Here is a 21187-nt window from a genome sequence, read left to right as displayed (position 1 = left end):
ACATAACAACAGAATGATATGTGTCCATCGTTTCATCCTTGGTTTCATATTCGCCGTTCACCTGTCGAACAATTAACTGCGAGTCACTAAAGACAGTCAAATTCCTGACCTTCAGCTCCTTGGCAAGCTTAAGTCCTGCCAACAGTGCCTCATACTCACCTTCATTGTTGGTGGCTCTGAATTCAAGTCGGAGCGCTTGACTTAAGGACGTACCTTCTGGTGTCTGCAGTTTGATCCCAATGCCTGCCCCCATCTGATTTGAGGATCCATCGACAAAGAGTTTCCACAAGAAACTACGAAGGTCTTCCTCCATGTCTTCTGAATCACATTTTAATGAAAAATTTGCTACTGCTTGCCCTTTGACTGCCGTTCTGGGTTCATATGTTATATCAAATGAGTTTAACTCTATGGCCCATTTCGTCATCCTTCCTGAGAGGTTTGGCTTATGCAGGATTATTCTGATAGGGAAAGTGGTTAGAACGATGATAGGATGGGATTCAAAATAATGCCTGAGCTTTTTTTTCACATGCACTAGCGAGAGTATCACCCGCTCGGCCTTTGAATAACGTCGTTCGGCCTCAGTCATCATTTTGCTAACATAGAACACTGGATATTGCTTCCCCTCTGCACAACGGATCAGAACGCCACTTGTCGCGATGCTGGATACCCCGAGGTATAAAAATAGTTTTTCTCCTGGTTTTGGAGCTGACAGGACCGAAAGGTTCTGCATATATTCTTTCAGACCAGTTAATGCTAGGCGCTGTTCATCCCCCCAAACTTATTTGCCATGGCTTCGTATTGTGTCAAAAAATGGTTTGCAGCGATCTAACAATTTGGAAATGAACCGGCTCAATGCAGCGATCCGTCCTGTAAGTGTTTGCACTTCTTTGACTGTCGTCGGCTCGGTATTCTTAGTTAGGGCTTCTGCTTGGGCAGGGCTAGCTTCTATGCCTCTATGATTAACCACGTGTCCCAGGAATTAACCAGAACTCACGCCGAATGAGCACTTGGTTGGATTGAGCTTCATTCCATAGTGCCTCAACACATCAAATACGTCTTATAGATGTTTCAGATGGTCAAATTTCTTCTTACTTTTTACTACCAGGTCATCAATGTAAGCTTCCACAGTCTTCCCTATTTGACCCTTGAAAATTTTGCTAATAAGCCTTTGGTAAGTTGCTCCGGCGTTCTTCAGTCCGAATGACATAACTTTGTAGCAATAGGTCCCGTGTTCAGTAACGAAAGAAGTTTTCTCCTCATCGGCAGAATCCATGGGGATTTGATTATAACATGAATAAGCATCTAAAAAGGTTAGACGTTCATACCCAGTAGTAGCATCTACCATTTGATCAATTTTTGGCAGCGGAAAGCTATATGTAAGACCCGTGTAAAATACATATATATATTTATATCATATATTTATTTACTTAATATAATTTAATGGTTATCTCTGATTTAATTTAAACAGGTGATTGTGATAAAGTTTGTTAAATAATTTAAATTTTAAAAAAAAAACTAATTTATCTCACCAGACTCCCTATATCTCTATAACTCTCTAATACGTTTTATTTATATATAAAAAAAGAGATACTAGCACGATAACGGGATAAGAAGGGACCAGAGAGAGTGATTTGACGTCGTGTTTTCCTGCAGTAGCCGGGGGAAAGGAACGGTAATCGGGAAGTCGCGTAGAAAGGAAGAATTATTTATACCAGGCAAGTTAATCTTGCTTTGTACTTTTGTATATAAATGTGACTCGGCATATTATGTTCTTTGTCTATATAATTTATTTTTTTTATGTCTTATTAAATTGATATAAAATATTTTAATTATAATTACGAACAAGATGATAATTATATTTAAGTTATTTTTATGTGATCTTGGGATAGAAGGATCTAATCTGGAATATTTATATATAACTTTATACATGTATGAACTGACTGAATTAATTTTTAAAGTCTGGATCATAGAAACTGTAAAATAATTTTATTTATTGGTTTGTTAAGGTAGTAGGGAATTAAAATAGTATATGGATTTGTATACGTGTGTGTGTGTGTGTGTGTATATATATATATATATATATATATATATATTATTTTCCTGACAGTCATGTATGGATAAAGCAACCACAGTTGTGGACAAATATGATACAGTGTGGTGATCGGACAAAGGACAATAGTTTTATTCGTGAACAAGAGCACAATTTGGAGCATAAGATTCATTTTTTTTTTTTTCTAAATAATTAATGTACCATGGGTTAGCCGCATGTCATGAGATGTAAACAAATTTGTCTGGTAAGAGTTCCAGAACTTATAATAGAATAGTCATGGAGTAGCTGAAGTTCTATTAGTGGTTGTTGTACAACTTGTAAGAATTGATTTTCTCTTTATGTGTTAGATGGTTCATGAGTCATAATTGATAGCTATAGTACAAACTGTGGGTTGACTAGAATTGGTTTTGTCTTCTTGTAAAGTTTGAGAGGATGATTGGTTATTGGTTAGAGACTTAAGAAAAGGAATTCAGTCTTGAGAATGAAATGGGCCAGTATGTGCAAGCAAACCCACGAGCAAGCTATTGTTAGGCTTTGGTTGAGTTACTGGAAATGGTGTAAAATAAGGTTCAATAGTTATTTTAAAATATTAGGAATTGTGCAAAGTAGTAGTTAAATAATATTATAAATTATGGTATATTTCTAGCTTCTCAAATCATGTGGTGGAATTTTTTTTAATTGTTTAATGTATATATAAACATATTATTATATATTTTCAGTGTAATATATAAGCATGGGATATGATTGGATTAGTCGGAGGAGTAGTCCAGGACTGACTTAGTGATGACTTTTGGGTATGGTCAGGGACCTACCTATTTGGGAGTACACTACCCTTTTGTTATGGCCATGGGTCTAATGAGCCCTTATTGTGTGGACGTGATCAGGGATCATCTGGGGAGTAGACGTACAATCCAGCCTCACGTGTGTTTTTGGTAGTCAGGGACTATACGATTCACACCACTTTATTGGACGGGAGCCAGGGGCTCATGCGAGATATGTGGATTTATTAATGAATAAATAATATATATTTATTGAGTTTATAATTAAGTGGGATTTACATATCTGATTAAAGCACTTATTTGAGCTACTTATATATATAAGAATACAAGGTGAGGTTAATTTGCTGAACGATGATTGTGTTTAGCATTTATTGCTGAGCTTGTGAGCTCACCCTATTATCACATTTCAGGTACACGTTGAGTAGGAATGTGATGGGATCACATGATGGTGATGGATTTTGGCCAGCTTTATGTATTTTTTTGGTTTAGTTAATTTTCGCATTGTAATAAGAATGGCGATATTTTTCTTTTGAGTTAGTTCATTTTGGTCCAGTTATCGTGGATTATTTTTGACAAGGTTGTTTGATACTATGGTTGTATCAATTTAATAATTAGAGGGTGGTTTGAATCTACCTCTTTATTTGATTATTTTTTTTATTTTTATTATTATTATTTTTTTTGTAATGTTGTGGTTCTGTAATGAAAGTCATGCCAGACTTTAATACAAGACAGGAGTTCATGTATTTAAGATTTTTTTTGGGGTGTGACAGTTTGGTATCAGAGCCTAGGTTAAGAATTACCTGGCTAAGAAAAGTGATAGTAAGAATAGGAGCATATACTTATACGAATTATTACTCTCTTACCATGCTCCAATTTAAGTATAAATTACTTGTGAGACTTATCATTGACATTCTTTACTGAAAATAGGATGTCAGGAGCTGGAAGAGGCAGAGGACGACCTGCTAGAGGTAGAGGTCAGGGAGGTGCTGGTCGTGGTGGTGTTGACCATGACAATGTTCAGTTGGAGGATGCACCTCATGTGCCAAATCCTATGATTGGATTTATCAGAGATATCCGCAAATTGGGGGCTGTTGAATTTGCTAGAGCTACCGATCCACTTGATGCTGAGAAGTGGATTGAAGATATGGAAAAGTATTTTGAGATGATGGACTGCACTGAGGTGCAGAAAAGGAAGATTGGTACATTTCTTTTATCTGGTGAGGCGCGCCAGTGGTGGCAGTCAGAGACCAGGATGGTTGTGGACATTACAACTATGACCTGGGATGATTTTAAAACTCGGTTCAATGACAAATACTTTCCACAATCAGTGAAGGAGAAGAAGGCAGCAGAGTTCACGCAGCTGGAACAGAATAATGAGATGTCAGTTAGTGAGTACGAGAGGAAGTTTACAGAGCTATCCCGATTCGCTCCTCACATTGTTGCGAATGAGTTACACAAGGTTAGAAAGTTTGAGCGAGGATTGGTCTCTTATGTGAAGAAGTTTGTGGTGGGTCATCGTTTTGACACATATGCTAGAGTGGTGGAATGTGCTATGGCAGTAGAGGAGAATAATAACATTGCCTTTCAGAAACAGAAGGAGCGTAGGGCAGAACAGAAAGGTAAGGGGGCTAGCAGCACTCAACAGAATCAGAGTAGCTCTCAACAGAATCAGAGGGGTCAGCAGCAGCAGACTCAGAGAAACTGGCAGGGTCAGTCTTGGCAGAGAGGTAGACAAGATTGGCGAGCAGGGAAATGGCAGAGAGTTGGTGAAGGTGAGCAATCCACAGCTTTAGTACCAGCCACACCTCATGATGCACAGCCATATCAGTTCAGCGGGCATTGCTATAATTGTCGTGAACAAGGACATTTGGCTCGTAATTGTCCTAAGCCTCACAAGAATAACCAGCAGAAAGGTCAGGCACCACAGCAACAAGGAGGTGCAAGGGTTTACGCAGTTGTTCCAGATGGGAGACAGGATCGTGCACCACCAGCAGTAGAAGGTACACTTACTATTTATGGCAGTATAGCTAGAGTACTATTTGATTCAGGTTCTTCATATTCTTTTATTGCACTATCATTTGTGAATACACTGGGATTAGAACCTGGACATATAAGTAATGCCTTATCTATTATAACTCCACTCGGGAGCGCAACGACACTTGATAGAATATGTCGTGCTTGCCCTGTTACAATTGGGGAGTTGGAGTATCCTATTGATTTAATAGTATTACGTATGAGAGAATTTGATGCTATACTGGGTATGGATTGGTTGGCTAGATATCATGCTCAGTTGGACTGCCATGAGAGGATTATTGTATTCTCAGTTCCGGGACAGTTTCCTTCTCGATATAAGTGTGGGGAGTTTGAGGGCACCATGACTATGGGATTTCTGGCCCACATCGAGGTGGTTGAGCAATGCGTGACTATAGAGCAGTTGTCTACAGTGTCAGAGTATGCAGATGTGTTTCGGGATATTCCGGGTTTGCCTCCTAGGAGGGCAGTGGATTTCTGCATCGACCTCACTCCTGGTATTTCACCTATCTCTAGGGCAACCTACAGAATGGTGCCAGTTGAATTGAGTGAGTTGAAGAAGCAGACTCAAGAGTTGCAAGATCGGGGGTTTATTCGACCTAGCACATCACCGTGGGGAGCACCTGTTCTTTTTGTTAAGAAGAAGGATGGGTCACTCCGCTTATGTGTTGACTATCGTGCGCTGAATAAGGTCACTATTAAGAACAAGTACCCATTGCCACGCATCGATGATTTGTTTGATCAACTCAGAGGGGCGCAGTTGTTCTCTAAGGTTGACTTGAGGACTGGGTACCATCAGCTGAGGATTAGGGATGAGGATATTCCTAAGACTGCCTTTAGGACTCGTTATGGCCTCTATGAGTTTTTAGTCATGCCTTTTGGGTTGACTAACGCTCCGGCAGCTTTTATGGATTTGATGAACCGAGTGTTTCGACCTTACTTGGATCAGTTTGTTGTGGTATTTGTTGATGACATTCTGATATATTCCAAGACTAAGGAGGAACATGAGAGACACTTGAGCATTGAACTTCAGACTTTGCGTGAGCATCAGCTCTATGCTAAGTTTGAGAAGTGTGACTTTTGGCAAGAGCAGATTCAGTTTTTGGGGCACGTGATCTCTAAGGATGGAGTTTTAGTAGATTCTGCCAAGGTGGAGGCTGTGATGAGTTGGAAACGGCCTACTACTGTCACTGAGATTCGTAGCTTCTTAGGACTGGCAGGATACTACAGGCGTTTCATTGAAGGTTTCTCCAAGATTGCTGCACCATTGACCCGTTTGACTCGGAAGGATGTGAAGTTTGTTTGGGATCACCGCTGTGAGCAAGCATTTGAGGAGCTGAAGACGAGATTGACTTCGGCACCAGTTCTTACCATTCCTGTTAGTGGTGAGAGATTTGTGATTTACACAGATGCATCACATCAGGGTCTTGGCTGTGTTTTGATGCAAGATGACAAGGTGGTAGCGTATGCCTCTAGGCAGCTTAAGCCACATGAGCAGAATTACCCTACACATGATCTGGAATTGGCAGCAGTGGTTCTTGCATTGAAGGTGTGGAGGCATTACTTGTATGGCGAGGAATTTGAGTTATTCTCTGATCACAAGAGCCTCAAATACCTCTACACTCAGAAGGAGTTGAATATGAGGCAACGAAGGTGGATGGAGAAGATGAAGGATTTTGATATGACTCTTCAGTATCATCCTGGAAAGGCGAATGTGGTAGCAGATGCCTTGAGTCGGAAACCGAGAGGATTAGTTGCCTTTATGATGATTCAGGAGTGGATGATGTTAGAGGCATTGGCAGAGTTTTCTATCATGCCGAGTTCTCAGAGTACAGGGGTTATTCTTTGTAGTTTGACTGTACAACCTACTTTGATCAGCCGGATCATTCATTTTCAGACTCTGGATGACAGGTTACAGACCAAAGCAGTTGAGTCTGTTAATGATGAAGGTAATATTGACTGGGCGTATGGAGCTGATGGTGGTATGAGATTTCGAGGTAGGCTATGTGTTCCAGACTTAGCAGACCTCAAGAGAGAGATTTTAGAGGAGGCACATCACTCTAGGTACACAGTGCACCCAGGTGGGACTAAGATGTATCATGATCTTAAGAGGCAGTTCTGGTGGGAAGGCATGAAACGTGATGTGGCAGAGTTTGTATCTAGATGTCTCACTTGTCAGCGAGTGAAAGCTGAGCACCAGAGACCAGCAGGACTATTACAGCCTTTGCCTGTGCCTGAGTGGAAATGGGAGCATGTGACGATGGATTTTGTAGTGGGGTTACCGAGGTCGATACATAACCATGATACAGTATGGGTGATAGTGGACCGATTGACTAAATCAGCTCATTTTCTACCCATTCGAGCTACTGATACTGTAAAGGAATTGTGTAAGATCTACATTAGAGACATAGTTAAGTTTCATGGAGTGCCGGTGTCTATTGTCTCAGATCGTGATCCTCGTTTTTCATCTCGATTTTGGAGTAGTTTCCAAACAGCTTTTGGTACTCCTTTGAGTTTGAGTACTGCTTTTCATCCTCAGACCGATGGCCAGTCCGAGAGGGTCATTCAGGTGTTGGAGGATATGCTTCGTGCTTGTGTGCTAGATTTTCGGGGCAGTTGGGAGGATCACATTCCATTGGTTGAGTTCGCTTATAATAATAGCTATCAGGCTAGTATCGGCATGGCACCATATGAGGCACTTTATGGTAGACCTTGTCGTTCACCTGTATGTTGGGCTGAGGTTGGTGATGGTAGTTTTTTGGGGCCAGAGTTGGTGCAAGAGACTACGGAGAAGGTTGCCATCATTCGAGATCGACTTCGCACAGCTCAGAGTCGACAAAAGAGTTATGCAGACCGACGCCGTCGTGCTTTGGAGTTTAGTGTGGGTGACTTGGTGTTCTTGGAAGTATCACCAATGAAGGGGGTTACGAGATTTGGTAGGAAGAAAGGGAAGTTAGCTCCTCGATTCATTGGACCTTTTGAGATCACAGAGAGGGTTGGAGTGGTGGCATATAGATTGGCTCTACCACATAGACTATCAGCTGTTCACGATGTTTTCCATGTCTCTATGTTGAGGAGGTGCTTGAGGGATGAAACTCAGGTCATTGACTGCACAGAGGTCCAGATTTGCCCTAATACGACCTATGTTGAGACGCCTGTTCGCATTGTTGACAGTATGGTGAAACAGTTGAGGCGGGCAGAGATACCTCTGGTGAAGGTATAGTGGAATCATCAGGATGAGAGAGAGGCTACTTAGGAGCTAGAGTCAGAAATGAAGGGAAAGTACCCACATCTATTCGAATAAGGTACGCAAATTTCGAGGACGAAATTTCTTTCTAGGAGGGTAGAATGTAAGACCCGTGTAAAATACATATATATATTTATATCATATATTTATTTACTTAATATAATTTAATGGTTATCTCTGATTTAATTTAAACGGGTGATTGTGATAAAGTTTGTTAAATAATTTAAATTTTTTTAAAAAAACTAATTTATCTCACCAGACTCCCTATATCTCTATAACTCTCTAATACGTTTTATTTATATATAAAAAAAAGAGATACTAGCACGATAACGGGATAAGAAGGGACTAGAGAGAGTGATTTGACGTCGTGTTTTCCTGCAGCAGCCGGGGGAAAGGAACGGTAATCGGGAAGTCGCGTAGAAAGGAAGAATTATTTATACCAGGCAAGTTAATCTTGCTTTGTACTTTTGTATATAAATGTGACTCGGCATATTATGTTCTTTGTCTATATAATTTATTTTTTTTATGTCTTATTAAATTGATATAAAATATTTTAATTATAATTACGAACAAGATGATAATTATATTTAAGTTATTTTTATGTGATCTTGGGATAGAAGGATCTAATCTGGAATATTTATATATAACTTTATACATGTATGAACTGACTGAATTAATTTTTAAAGTCTGGATCATAGAAACTGTAAAATAATTTTATTTATTGGTTTGTTAAGGTAGTAGGGAATTAAAATAGTATATGGATTTGTATACGTGTGTGTGTGTGTGTGTGTGTGTATATATATATATATTGTTTTCCTGACAGTCATGTATGGATAAAGCAACCACAGTTGTGGACAAATATGATACAGTGTGGTGATCGGACAAAGGACAATAGTTTTATTCGTGAACAAGAGCACAATTTGGAGCATAAGATTCATTTTTTTTTTCTAAATAATTAATGTACCATGGGTTAGCCGTATGTCATGAGATGTAAACAAATTTGTCTGGTAAGAGTTCCAGAACTTATAATAGAATAGTCATGGAGTAGCTGAAGTTCTATTAGTGGTTGTTGTACAACTTGTAAGAATTGATTTTCTCTTTATGTGTTAGATGGTTCATGAGTCATAATTGATAGCTATAGTACAAACTGTGGGTTGACTAGAATTGGTTTTGTCTTCTTGTAAAGTTTGAGAGGATGATTGGTTATTGGTTAGAGACTTAAGAAAAGGAATTCAGTCTTGAGAATGAAATGGGCCAGTATGTGCAAGCAAACCCACGAGCAAGCTATTGTTAGGCTTTGGTTGAGTTACTGGAAATGGTGTAAAATAAGGTTCAATAGTTATTTTAAAATATTAGGAATTGTGCAAAGTAGTAGTTAAATAATATTATAAGTTATGGTATATTTCTAGCTTCTCAAATCATGTGGTGGAATTTTTTTTAATTGTTTAATGTATATATAAACATATTATTATATATTTTCAGTGTAATATATAAGCATGGGATATGATTGGATTAGTCGGAGGAGTAGTCCAGGACTGACTTAGTGATGACTTTTGGGTATGGTCAGGGACCTACCTATTTGGGAGTACACTACCCTTTTGTTATGGCCATGGGTCTAATGAGCCCTTATTGTGTGGACGTGATCAGGGATCATCTGGGGAGTAGACGTACAATCCAGCCACACGTGTGTTTTTGGTAGTCAGGGACTATACGATTCACACCACTTTATTGGACGGGAGCCAGGGGCTCATGCGAGATATGTGGATTTATTAATGAATAAATAATATATATTTATTGAGTTTATAATTAAGTGGGATTTACATATCTGATTAAAGCACTTATTTGAGCTGCTTATATATATAAGAATACAAGGTGAGGTTAATTTGCTGAACGATGATTGTGTTTAGCATTTATTGCTGAGCTTGTGAGCTCACCCTATTATCACATTTCAGGTACACGTTGAGTAGGAACGTGATGGGATCACATGATGGTGATGGATTTTGGCCAGCTTTATGTATTTTTTTGGTTTAGTTAATTTTCGCATTGTAATAAGAATGGCGATATTTTTCTTTTGAGTTAGTTCATTTTGGTCCAGTTATCGTGGATTATTTTTGACAAGGTTGTTTGATACTATGGTTGTATCAATTTAATAATTAGAGGGTGGTTTGAATCTACCTCTTTATTTGATTATTTTTTTTATTTTTATTATTATTTTTTTTTTGTAATGTTGTGGTTCTGTAATGAAAGTCATGCCAGACTTTAATACAAGACAGGAGTTCATGTATTTAAGATTTTTTTTTGGGCGTGACACTATCCTTCGGACAGGCTTTGTTCAAATGGGTGAAATCAATGCACACTCGCCATTTCCCATTCTTCTTCTACACAACAACAACGTTTGGCAACCAGTCAGGATAATACACTTCTCTTATAAATCCCGCATCGAGCAACCTGTCAACCTCCTCGGCTATGATCCAGTTGCGTTCTGGAGCAAACCTTCACTGCTTCTGCTTTACAGGTCTTGCATTAAGATTAACGTTCAAGGAGTGACAAGATCCGGAAGGATTGATTCCAGGCATGTCTAGGTGACTCCATGCAAATACATCAGCGTTCTGAGACAAGAAACCAACTAACTCCTGTTTCTCCTTCACAGCAAGTCGTTCCCCCACTCTCGTTGTTCGTTCTGGTCAGAACCGATCGATCTATACATCAACTAGGGGTTCTTCGGTCAATTCCACTGGCTCCTCCTCCCCATTCTGCTTGGGGGGAGGTTCCTGTAATTGTTATCTCGGGCTTGCCGAATGGATGGGTGCTTTCCCTTTTCCAGCATACTTCAGCGTTACTGAATAACATTCCTTAGCTGCAACCTGGTCCCCATGAATGTCGATTACCTTGGCTCCGTCTGCCCCAGGTATCTCATTACTTGATGCAGAGTGGAGGGAACACCTTGAACTCTGTGGATCCACCCTCTGCCCATCAGAAGGTTGTAAGAGGGATGAATCTCGACAACTACAAATGTCTCCATCAGAACCCTCTCTGCAGCATGTACTGCTACCTCCACCGTACCGATGGGCTCCACTCGTTTTCCATCAAACCCTAGCAAAGGATTCCCAGTGGGCTTGAGCCGATCAGGCTTAATCTTGAGCCGATCAAATGTGTCCCTCGGCATGACATTTACACTACTTCCAGGATCAATCAGAACTCTGCGTACTAAACATTCGCCCACTATTAAACTGATGACCAACGGGTCCTCATGGGGGATCTGAGCATGCAATAGATCTATTCTGTCAAACTTTATCTGTGTTGATGGGCTCTGTTGGTGCAGAGTGTTTACATTGCCCATCATTCTCTTCATCGTTGCCTGACGAAGGCGTGTTCGAAGCAATTCATCTGACTCCTCAGTAGGCTCAGGCCAACCGTGGATTGCATTGATTATTCGAACTGGTTGCGTATTGTGAGAGTTCGACTTCTGATTCCTCTTTACGTGCTCCATCGGTCGGTTCTGTTCCACCGCTGGGCCTTGAATATAACTTGCGAACTCCCCTCTGGCTATCAGCATCTCTACCTGTCTCCTTAAGTTCCTGCATTCATTAGTCTGATGGCTAAAGTCAGAATGAAATGCACAATGCTTAGACTGATCCCTCTGTTCGAGGGGTTGTCTGATTGGTAAAGGAGATCAGAACTTATCTTTATTTTCTTGGTACAGCCTTGCTAAGGTGACCTTCAATGGAGTAACCAGCTCTTCCTCCCTAAGTCTCTTCTCAGATTTCCACGAGGTCTGACGCTGTGGCTGAACCTGTTTTTGTCTGATCTTTGCTTTGGTTTTCTCTTCTATTGATATGACGGATGTCTTCTGAGCGTTAGCTGCCTCTTCTTCTTCCAAGCGCACAAATCCATCAGCTCTTTCATTAAGTTCGTCCATAGTCTTCGGCGTAGTCACTACCAAGCTTGTGTGGAATGGAGTGCCACGAGTCATGGCCAATATAAACGTTTGAATTACCGTAGAAGGATGACATTCAATCACTATACTCTTAGTAAGGTTAAACCTGGTTAGGAAAGCTTGGAGACGCTCATCCTCATGCTGCTTCATTGTGAATAGGCTCGAAATGTCCTTTGTTGGACGCTTATTTCCATAATATTGGCTTCTGAACCAATCACACAAGCTTCGAAAACTATCCACTGAGCCCCTTAGCAAGTTCTTGAACCAACTGAGCGCTGGTCCAGCTAGACTTGTAGGGAAGTACTTGCACATCAAGGAATCATTCTCAGTGTTCAGAGCCATTTTCAACTGGATGTGATACACATGATCAATCGGATCGGTCGTTCCGTCGAACAGAATGAAAATGGGCATGGAAAATTTCCTCGGACTCGGAGCATTCAGAATTTCATCGGTGAACGGTGAATCAACCATTCGAGCTGCTGAACGGAGGGCTTCATTTTCCCTCTGGAACCCCGCGATTGCTCTCTGATCTACAGATCTCCTCCTTGAGCTGCAATAGTCGAGCGTCGCCATGGAAGGCTGATAAGTCGGATCGAATGATCTTTCCTCAATAAACTCTTTGTGCCATGGCGGTATAGCTTTGTGGCGATCAAACTCCATTGCTTCTCTTCTGCTGAGTGTTTCTTGATTTGGATCGAAAGTCATGGCTTCGTTTCGCCTAATCTGTTCACGCTGTGGATCCACGTGAGTTGATCCTTCACGATCATCAACACGACGAGGATTTGGAGGCAAATTGTTTGGCCGGACCTCCTCGCGGTGAAGATCTGTCTAATTATTCCCTACCTCCTCATCGTGATGTGCCGCATCGGTATGTACAACTTCTTCTCCTACCGGGAGCGGTCGCGGAATCACCGGAACTTCTTGACGCTGCATTTCAGTCCTTAGATCTGCATTCTCTCTCCTGAGAGCTTCGATCATGCTCATCAACTCATCAAGTTTCATCTGCTGGACATTCTCTACCGTATTGGAGTTCTCACCCCCAGTCATCATTCCAGAATGGAGCAAAGGAATGAATCACAAATTCTAAGTTAGGTCTGAGTCTCGCTGACGCGAATCACGTCAGATCTGGACTCAAATTTTACGAATTATGTTCTCTATTCGATAGATCAGAGCTTTTCCGGCGTCTGAGCTTGCTGGATCGAGCCGCGATAGAGTGAATCACAGCTGCGTAAACCTAACGCCAATTTCTCATAATCAATTAAGAATCAAGAATTTCTCAAGAGCAAACTATAATCTCTTAGATCTGGATTAAACTTCTAGAAATCAAACTTCGTCATCATCAATCAATCTGAATCAACATGACGTTGATCAAACAAGAATCAACCTCCAACGCTTCCCACAGACGGCGCCAATTGAAGATGCAAAGAATTTTCTCTCTCTACTTTGACAGAGTCTCATTACATTTTCAATAAAAAAAATAAATCTCTCCCTCTTTTACTCTCTTCACTGCTCTTTTATAGGCAATTACAAATGTTACTGGACTATCAGTTTTGGGCCTTCTTTCCAATAGGCTTGGCCTTCTTCGGTGAACCCTCCGAGCTCGACCCATTCTGTGGTGCTCTTGTATGGGCTGTATTTCGATTGTTTGCCCCGATGTCACGTTCGCGGACTATAACCGGTCCATATCACTTATTGTATCCTCAGAAATATATACTGAAAATGAATTTTCTAAAGCTGTACTAAAGCTGTAGACGTCAAAAAGGACCCACACGGTATCAGCTTGACTTGCATTTTTTGATTTGGGAATTTTTTTTTTTTTTTTTTTATCACCAATTTGGGAATTTGACATGTCAACCCAAAGACTTGTAGCATGTATTGTAGCATAATTTCTGGACCGTTGAACATTCTGTCGCTTTCATTCTTGAATGCATGATTTAATTCTAATTTGGTTTCAGAATTTTCAAAAGAAATGAAATAAGAATTTGCTAGTCCAAGTATGGGTGCCAAGACTATTTTCAATAATGTTCACTGCAGAAACTGGAAGTTGACATGTCTTCACCATCTCCACATATCAGCAATATCTATTGTCCATGATTAGTACAGAACACTGGTGGTGTTTCCCATTTCATCTTAACAAATTTAAACCAATCCAAATATGACTGTGCAGTAGAAATCATGAATGAAAATGACCCAAGTGCACAATATCTTCTAATTCAATTGACAAAACTATAAGTTTATATCATCTGTCTTTCATAAAAGAAAATAACAATGTCGTCTATTCCATATACCAAAAAACAAGAATTTGAGTCCTTTTTGTTTTTCCTGTTTTATTTTCCTATAAAGGGACATTATCAAAAGAGGCAGACTTTGATCCCCACTAATCAAGAAAATCAGCTTAGAAATTGCCACATTGCGTTCTTTATTTTCCATAAATATGTAATAAAGACCACTTAATGAATCATTTGAAAGAATGAAAAGAAATAGAAGCATAGCTAGCTAAAAAGAAATAAGAAATTATTACAGAACAAATTATTCCAAATCTCCTTAGATGGCAATGGGCTTGCCATTTCACTCATGAATGAGTACACACAATACATGGTACCTACCCATTACAAATACTAATAGCATCATAAACATCAAATTTACTATAGTCACTCTACTTCAGAAATAACTTCTAACTCTATTTCAAAAGCTCTTGCAGGCATGGTTGTTCTATTCATTTGAGCTGTTGAAGCAAAAGGACTTGGGGGCATGGTCAGACCATCTCCTTCCCCTTCCAGCATTTGTACTACAATGTTCATGGCAGGGCGATCCACCGGGTACCACTGAATGCACCACAACCCAACAATAGTCAATTTCTTTGCTATCTTGGCATCTTCCTCTTCTTCAATGTGCATCCCTAGCTCTTCTCCTTCACGCAAGCGATTATAAATCCATTCTGGAAAGTATGTTTGGCTGGAATCCTCTACTGTAACATCACCCTTCTTCCTCACCCCCACCATATCAAGTAGCAACATCCCGAAGCTATAAACATCCGATTTATATGAGACATTTCCAAAATTCCTAGAAAAAACTTCAGGGGCAATATAGCCTACGGTCCCTCTGGCTGCTGTCATAGAAACTGCACTTTTTTCCTTGGAACACAACTTTGCTAGCCCAAAATCTGAGACTTTTGGATTGAAGTTGTGGTCTAGCAAGATATTATGAGGCTTAATATCAAAATGAAGTATTCGTTGATCGCACCCTTGGTGAAGATATTCAATTCCCTTGGCTACGCCTAGAGCAATATTTTGCAGCTTCACCCAACTAAGTGAATGTTTTTTTTGTTTTTCGGTAAACAGGAACTTTTGTAATGAATCATTTGGTAAGAACTCATAAACAAGTGCTCGTTTGAATCCATCAGCACAGAACCCCACTAGGCGAACAACATTGACGTGGTGGATTCTACCTATTGTTCCCACTTCATTAATGAAATCTTCCCCTTTCCCTGTGGAATTGTCAAGGACCTTAACAGCAACAAGAATTTCATTGGAAAGTTTTCCTTTGAATACAGTTCCGTAACCTCCTTGTCCTAGTTTCTCCTCAAATTGATTTGTGATCTTCTTAATATCAGCATAAGAGTATCTTGTAGGCTTGAGAGCTCTATAGTCCTCCAAAAACTTCTCAATCTTTACTTGGTTCTCTTTCTCCATTTTATTCATGGTATGGAAACGATAGAGTAGAGATGCAACCACCACAAGAAAAAAGGGACCTAAGATTGAACCTGCACGCGAACAAACCAGAGTTCAAAACCCTTTTCAATAGTCCACAGTCCCTGGTACTAGCTAGTAACAAATGAATGATAAATAGACAACCTCACCTCTAATTAATAGCATTGCTGTTGATGATACACCTGTAAAAGATAATAAAATAATTAATTCATCATGTTCATGAAATAAATAAAATCATAATAAAACTTTTGTCCATTTCAAAAAAAAAAAAGATACAACTGTTTAAGTAATTAGTTTTCATGTCTACAAACACCCTGTGCAGAATTGCAGTAGAAAGTTTTTAAATGCCAATATGCCATAAATTTTCTCCCCCTAGATTTTATATCAGAATTGGTAGAAGAAATATAAGAAGTGCTTCATGTCAGGGTTTCAGCCATGGTTAAAAGTATTAATGTTGTATTTTCAATTAAGGATTTTTGGCTCTGTTTGGGGTTGGAGCAAGAGAGATAAATAAAGGCGGAGGCCGGAGTTATTACCATTGCACGAAACAATGATAACTATCACAAATCTTTTTAATCATGATCTAAATTAGTATTGTTTTGATGGAAAACAATAGGTGATGGAATTGAAACCACTAGACCAACACAAGACTTAATTAGTATCTTAATTTTTAAGTCAATCAATGAGAACAAGATAGACTAGACAAGAAAGAAACTTGATAGTGCTAAAAAAAGAGTCTTTGTTTTTTCCCCCTCATTTTCTAAAATAAATCAATAAAACCCTAAACGAACAATTCAAGAATGAAGTTTCACATGGCGGCATTGACCCAAATGTCTTCAACTTATGTGATGCTAATATTATAATTGAACAAAAGTTTATTTTTTTTCTAACAATTTTAACTTTCAAATCAACCCATTATTAACATGTGACAAGATTATAAGTTTTTATAGGGTTTGATTGTAAACATACCTTGGGATTCTTCCGAACATTGAATTTCATATCCCCCTGTGTAGTTCTTGAAACTACAAATCTTGCCTTGTGATTCACATTTCCCACAATTTGGTGTGGACCAATTGAGTTGAGTTCTAAAGTTCTGGCTAAAAAAGTCATAAGGAACGGAGGAAATATTAGCGGCAATCTTGGAGCAAGATGTCAAGGAATAGTAATCTATTTCCACGGAGGAATCAACGGCATAAACATGGTAGCCGGGGACATCAAGGCAAGGGACCAAGTACCCTCGATCCCTATCTGGTGCAGAGCAATTGAACAAGGCAAAGTCATACGGGTAGAAATAATCCTTGAAGTGGAAAGGAGAGACAGGGAGGCTGAGGTTGGCAAGGCAGCTTTTTGGATCATTATAATCATGATAGATATGTATGAGTTGAGATGTATAATCAATTTTCTTGACCAATACCTTCAATGAAAAGGGAAGCTCCAGCACTGTTTGGTTGTTGTCGTTGCAAGATAGCTCGAACCCGGGATAGCCACACTGATTGTCTGGCTGTTGGTCTTTGATCTTGAATGGGAACCTAATGGCGGGGCCATAGTCACTGCACCTTGATACACCGCACAGGGCATGGCCTCCTCCAACCTTTGCTAAGACTAAGATCAGTAGCATTGAAAAGGAGGAGAAGAGGATATTGATCGCCATTTCAGCCTCCATCTCTCTTAAGGTGGATATATTAAGTTCAGTTTCTCTAATTCTCTCTTCTAATTCTCTCTCCCAAGGTTCCAATATTCCCGCTCAACCATGACCGGCTAGAATATTCATGGTCTGCTCTATAGGAATTGAGGCTTAATGCCAAAACTCTAAATTAAACCATTTATTAATATTTGATATAATTTACACTTTTTTTATATAAAAAGAAAAAAATGGCACTCCACACTATTCTTTTTATCTCAGAGAAAATAATAATAGAGTCTTTAAACAGATCCTCTCATATTTTGTAATACTATAAATACCCTTTATGCTATGAAGTTTAATCATTTTATTTTTTTAACCTTCTTTTATTATTTTTGTACGTTTTCTCACTCTTACTCCATTTGATTTCCTAAATCCACATGATGTTTGGCTAATGAGAAATTTAGCTTTGAAGTTTTTTTTTTCTTTTTTCTAAATAGATGTTTTTCTCCATTTGAGTGTCCTAATATTAAATTTCTATTGGTCTACCTTTTTTGCATTCACACTTAATTTTGGAATATGTTTACATCATTGTTTTTCAATAAAAAATAAATAAATACATTATGTCGCTTTCTAATGTCAATTCATTGGACTTTTCTCCCATTTTTAAGAGTGCAGATCGTTGATGCTACTTTTGAATTTTTCAAAGATAAATAATAGTTTCGTTTTTTTATTTTTTATTTATTATTTTGAAAGATACATGTAAAATGTACATGGAGACACAATGAGCGGAATGGGCCAAAGGCCACAAACTTAAAGGACTAAGTGAAAAGCCCAAACAAACCCACAGTTATAAACAAGGGACAAGCCCAACAGCCTAACCGAAAGCATCAAAAACCACTGAAAATATAAATTTGGTGGTTCTCACAGAGAAAAATCAGTCCTCTAAAACTTACAAAGATTATCTACCGTATTTTTACAAGACGAAGACTAGAGCTATATTAAGAAATCCATTAATTTTCTATAAATGTGAAACTAAATCAAGAATTCGTCATTACCCAATAACTATTTACGATATATAATTGACATCTTATAACAATAATAATAATAATGTTGTTTGATACTCCTGGAAAAGACTAAAAAGGAGAATTATTCATCTTTTATTGACTTTGTGATCACATTAAAGTAATTTTATTTGAATGTGAAAATTTAATATTTTTTTTAAAAAATAAAATTTGTGGGGTCTTGTCTTCAAAATAAGATCATAAATACTATATTAATGCCCTTAGATTAGGTTGGGTTTTTTTTTTTTTTTTTTTTTTCATTGGTAAAAAATTCACATCCATTTTGTTCTAATATGGACTCGAGGCCTCAACACTCTTTCTGGAAGGTTGAGAAGATATGGATGGAGTCCATTCAACAACTAAGTAATATGATGGTGAGGATTTTTTATTTTTGCATTTATTTTAAAGTAATGATATTCAAGGTCAATTTGTCGCCTAAAGGAACTTTTATTTATTTGATGTCGTGGATAAATTCAAATGTATATCTTATCTATTAGTTCATCAAAGAGATATTAATATTTAAACTAGACAAATTTGCCTAACAAATAGATCTAAGATTTTTTTTTTTTTTTTTCCAACTTTCAAGCCTCATGTAGAAGGTTTTCTTAGCTCAAAAAAAAAAAGAAATAATTAGAGGGATTTTTGAAGTAAGATAATTTCAGAGGGCAGGCATGATGTAAAATTATATACAGTCATAGAAATGAAAAATTAATAATAATAAAATTAATGAGCCAGCTTGGGCGGGGCAGCTAAAAAATAATTGCAGTGTACTTTTTCTTCTTGCACAATTAAATATTTGTTTTTTATCAATGACTTTGACTAATTCTCGAACAAGGTTCTACCTCCCCTGCCATATTAATCAAATTTACTAGTATCCAACATTTTTAGTGGGCTTAGCATTGCAAGTTGCCTGAAATGACCGGAAACGAAAGCTATAATAGACATAAAAATTCTGTTTGATTCAAACCAATGCTCCATTGAATGAGGTCGATTGATTTCATATTGAGATTGATGTGAACTGAGTTGATCTTTCTCAACAATATCTGTAATAATTTTGACAATTGTCACTAGGCTTGGAAATTTAGGATCTATTAATTGCTACGAATTTTGTTTTTGTGTTTTCGTTATAACTCGAAACAAAATAAGTTTTATTTATTTATTTATTTATTTATTATGTATGGTGTTTTGAATAATAATCGAAAACATGTAATGTGTGTTTGTTTCAAAAATTTTGCAAACAAAAATATATTTGGTAAAAAAATTGTTGCAAAATTTAAAGATATAATGGCTACATTATATGTTATTATTGTGCAGAAACATGTAAAAATATCAATTTAAATATTTCAACTTCTGCCTATTTTAAACATTGTACAAGGCAAAATATGTTTTTACCAAATATATTTTTTTAACTAATCATTATTACAATACCGGACAAAAATAAAACAAGAAAAACAAAATGAGCAGCAAACATGTCCCGATTAAATTATGCACACATAATTCTATATTTAACTGCGGACTTTTTGTGTGGACGTGATTAATTCAAAAGGCCCTCTGTGGCTTTTTCCAATGTATACTTTTAGGAGCTTTGTGAGTTCAGCTTCCCATTGCACAGTCTGTAAAGTAATTCTTATGTTGAAAAACTCAGTAATTCTTATGTTCAACAACGATTTTAAAATATTATAGCACTTTGGTTGTTTCACGTTATACATATATAAATTAATAGAATGTACAGGTACGTCAATATAAAATGTATGTATGCTTAATTCCTTTATATATTTCAATGCTTTTGTAAGTTTAATTTTCAAGATCGAATTGATAAATTCTGTACAAAAGGAAGGGGAAAATGCATGCTTGAAGTCTTAGCAATTACCATTATATTCAATATTCCTGCCGTCATTCTATATATGATTCTTTGGTTATATATTGCTGACTAGTCTGCGCTCCATATAAAATTTAATTCTCCCTATTTCAACATTTCTCACTCTAAAATTTATTTTAGTTAAATTCTCTTCTTTTTTTCTTTTTCTTCTTTTTTTTTTTTATTTTTCAATTTTACCATGTAGTCCGTATTTTTTAGGTGATATATGAGGAGTCATTTATTAGAAACTAACTAATTAGAAATCTTTTTCCAAATTAAATTATTCAATTTGGATAAATTATTCAATTTTGTTCACATCCGATATGATCTAGATGTACACGGCACTACTTGACTTTCTTTGCCTATTTTAGTCAGTCAACCCCATTTATCACTTCGAACCATTTATCACTTCGAACAAAGACTTAGTGTCACTTGATAGCTATTTGCAGTTATTCATACTGTACTAATTGACTTGCTAATATAATAAAATGAGCAGTAATACTCACACTGTACATTTGTAATGAATTGTAGAAATAATTTTTAATTAGTTATTTATACCAAATATAACTAAGTGGATGTCTCTACATTCTTATTTGTTACATAATTGACCAATTAAAAAAGTAGGTCTATTAATTCACTGCAATTATTCGGTACTAGAATCATTTTCCAATGAAAATATAATAAAAATTATTCATTTAAAAAATTAAATTTTAAAATATGTACACTTATTTAAAAATGGAGGAGTAAGAATCATAAACCATGTAAGCTGTGTTGGATCTCTAATTTCTGGTGCATGCAATTTTTTTTTTTATTTGAAATCAAAATTATTATAAAATCATTTTAATTACTTCATATAAGCTTCTATTATCAAGACATGCACGGTTGAGACC

The 21187-nt window shown here is 37.6% G+C and overlaps 3 protein-coding genes across 3 annotated transcripts; 1 reads left to right on the top strand and 2 right to left on the bottom strand.

The window, feature by feature from the left end:
* The first annotated feature begins 656 nt into the window (after positions 1–656).
* On the top strand, positions 657–6243 carry LOC132314549 (uncharacterized). The gene is made up of 4 exons (XM_059813398.1): positions 657–869; positions 1469–1482; positions 3757–6156; positions 6225–6243. The coding sequence occupies exons 1-4, from the start codon at positions 657–659 to the stop codon at positions 6241–6243; spliced, it is 2646 nt and encodes an 881-aa protein (XP_059669381.1).
* Positions 6244–10991: 4748 nt separating this feature from the next.
* LOC132314548 (uncharacterized) lies at positions 10992–11597 on the bottom strand. Its single transcript, XM_059813397.1, has one exon. It carries the CDS (start codon positions 11595–11597, stop codon positions 10992–10994), a length of 606 nt encoding a protein of 201 aa, XP_059669380.1.
* Positions 11598–14521: 2924 nt separating this feature from the next.
* LOC132312742 (rust resistance kinase Lr10-like) lies at positions 14522–17584 on the bottom strand. The gene is made up of 3 exons (XM_059811235.1): positions 16724–17584; positions 15904–15936; positions 14522–15807 (listed from the first exon to the last, which is right to left on the bottom strand). The coding sequence occupies exons 1-3, from the start codon at positions 17415–17417 to the stop codon at positions 14696–14698; spliced, it is 1839 nt and encodes a 612-aa protein (XP_059667218.1). The 5' UTR covers positions 17418–17584; the 3' UTR covers positions 14522–14695.
* Between the last annotated feature and the right edge of the window lie 3603 nt (positions 17585–21187).

Source organism: Cornus florida, unplaced genomic scaffold (assembly GCF_030987335.1).
Source record: "Cornus florida cultivar Cherokee Brave unplaced genomic scaffold, ASM3098733v1 CherokeeBrave_3.0.0_Hap2_Chr06, whole genome shotgun sequence".
NCBI lineage: Eukaryota > Viridiplantae > Streptophyta > Magnoliopsida > Cornales > Cornaceae > Cornus > Cornus florida.
This window is presented reverse-complemented; position numbering and strand designations above follow the sequence as displayed.

Coding starts and splice junctions, on each gene's coding strand:
- LOC132314548 (XM_059813397.1), bottom strand. CDS start 11,597: ATGGAGCACGTAAAGAGGAATCAGAAGTCGAACTCTCACAATACGCAA.
- LOC132314549 (XM_059813398.1), top strand. CDS start 657: ATGCTGGATACCCCGAGGTATAAAAATAGTTTTTCTCCTGGTTTTGGA.
- LOC132312742 (XM_059811235.1), bottom strand. CDS start 17,417: ATGGAGGCTGAAATGGCGATCAATATCCTCTTCTCCTCCTTTTCAATG. Junction 15,937..16,723: donor ATGTTCGGAAGAATCCCAAG/GTATGTTTACAA, acceptor TATCTTTTACAG/GTGTATCATCAACAGCAATG. Junction 15,808..15,903: donor AGCAATGCTATTAATTAGAG/GTGAGGTTGTCT, acceptor GTTCGCGTGCAG/GTTCAATCTTAGGTCCCTTT.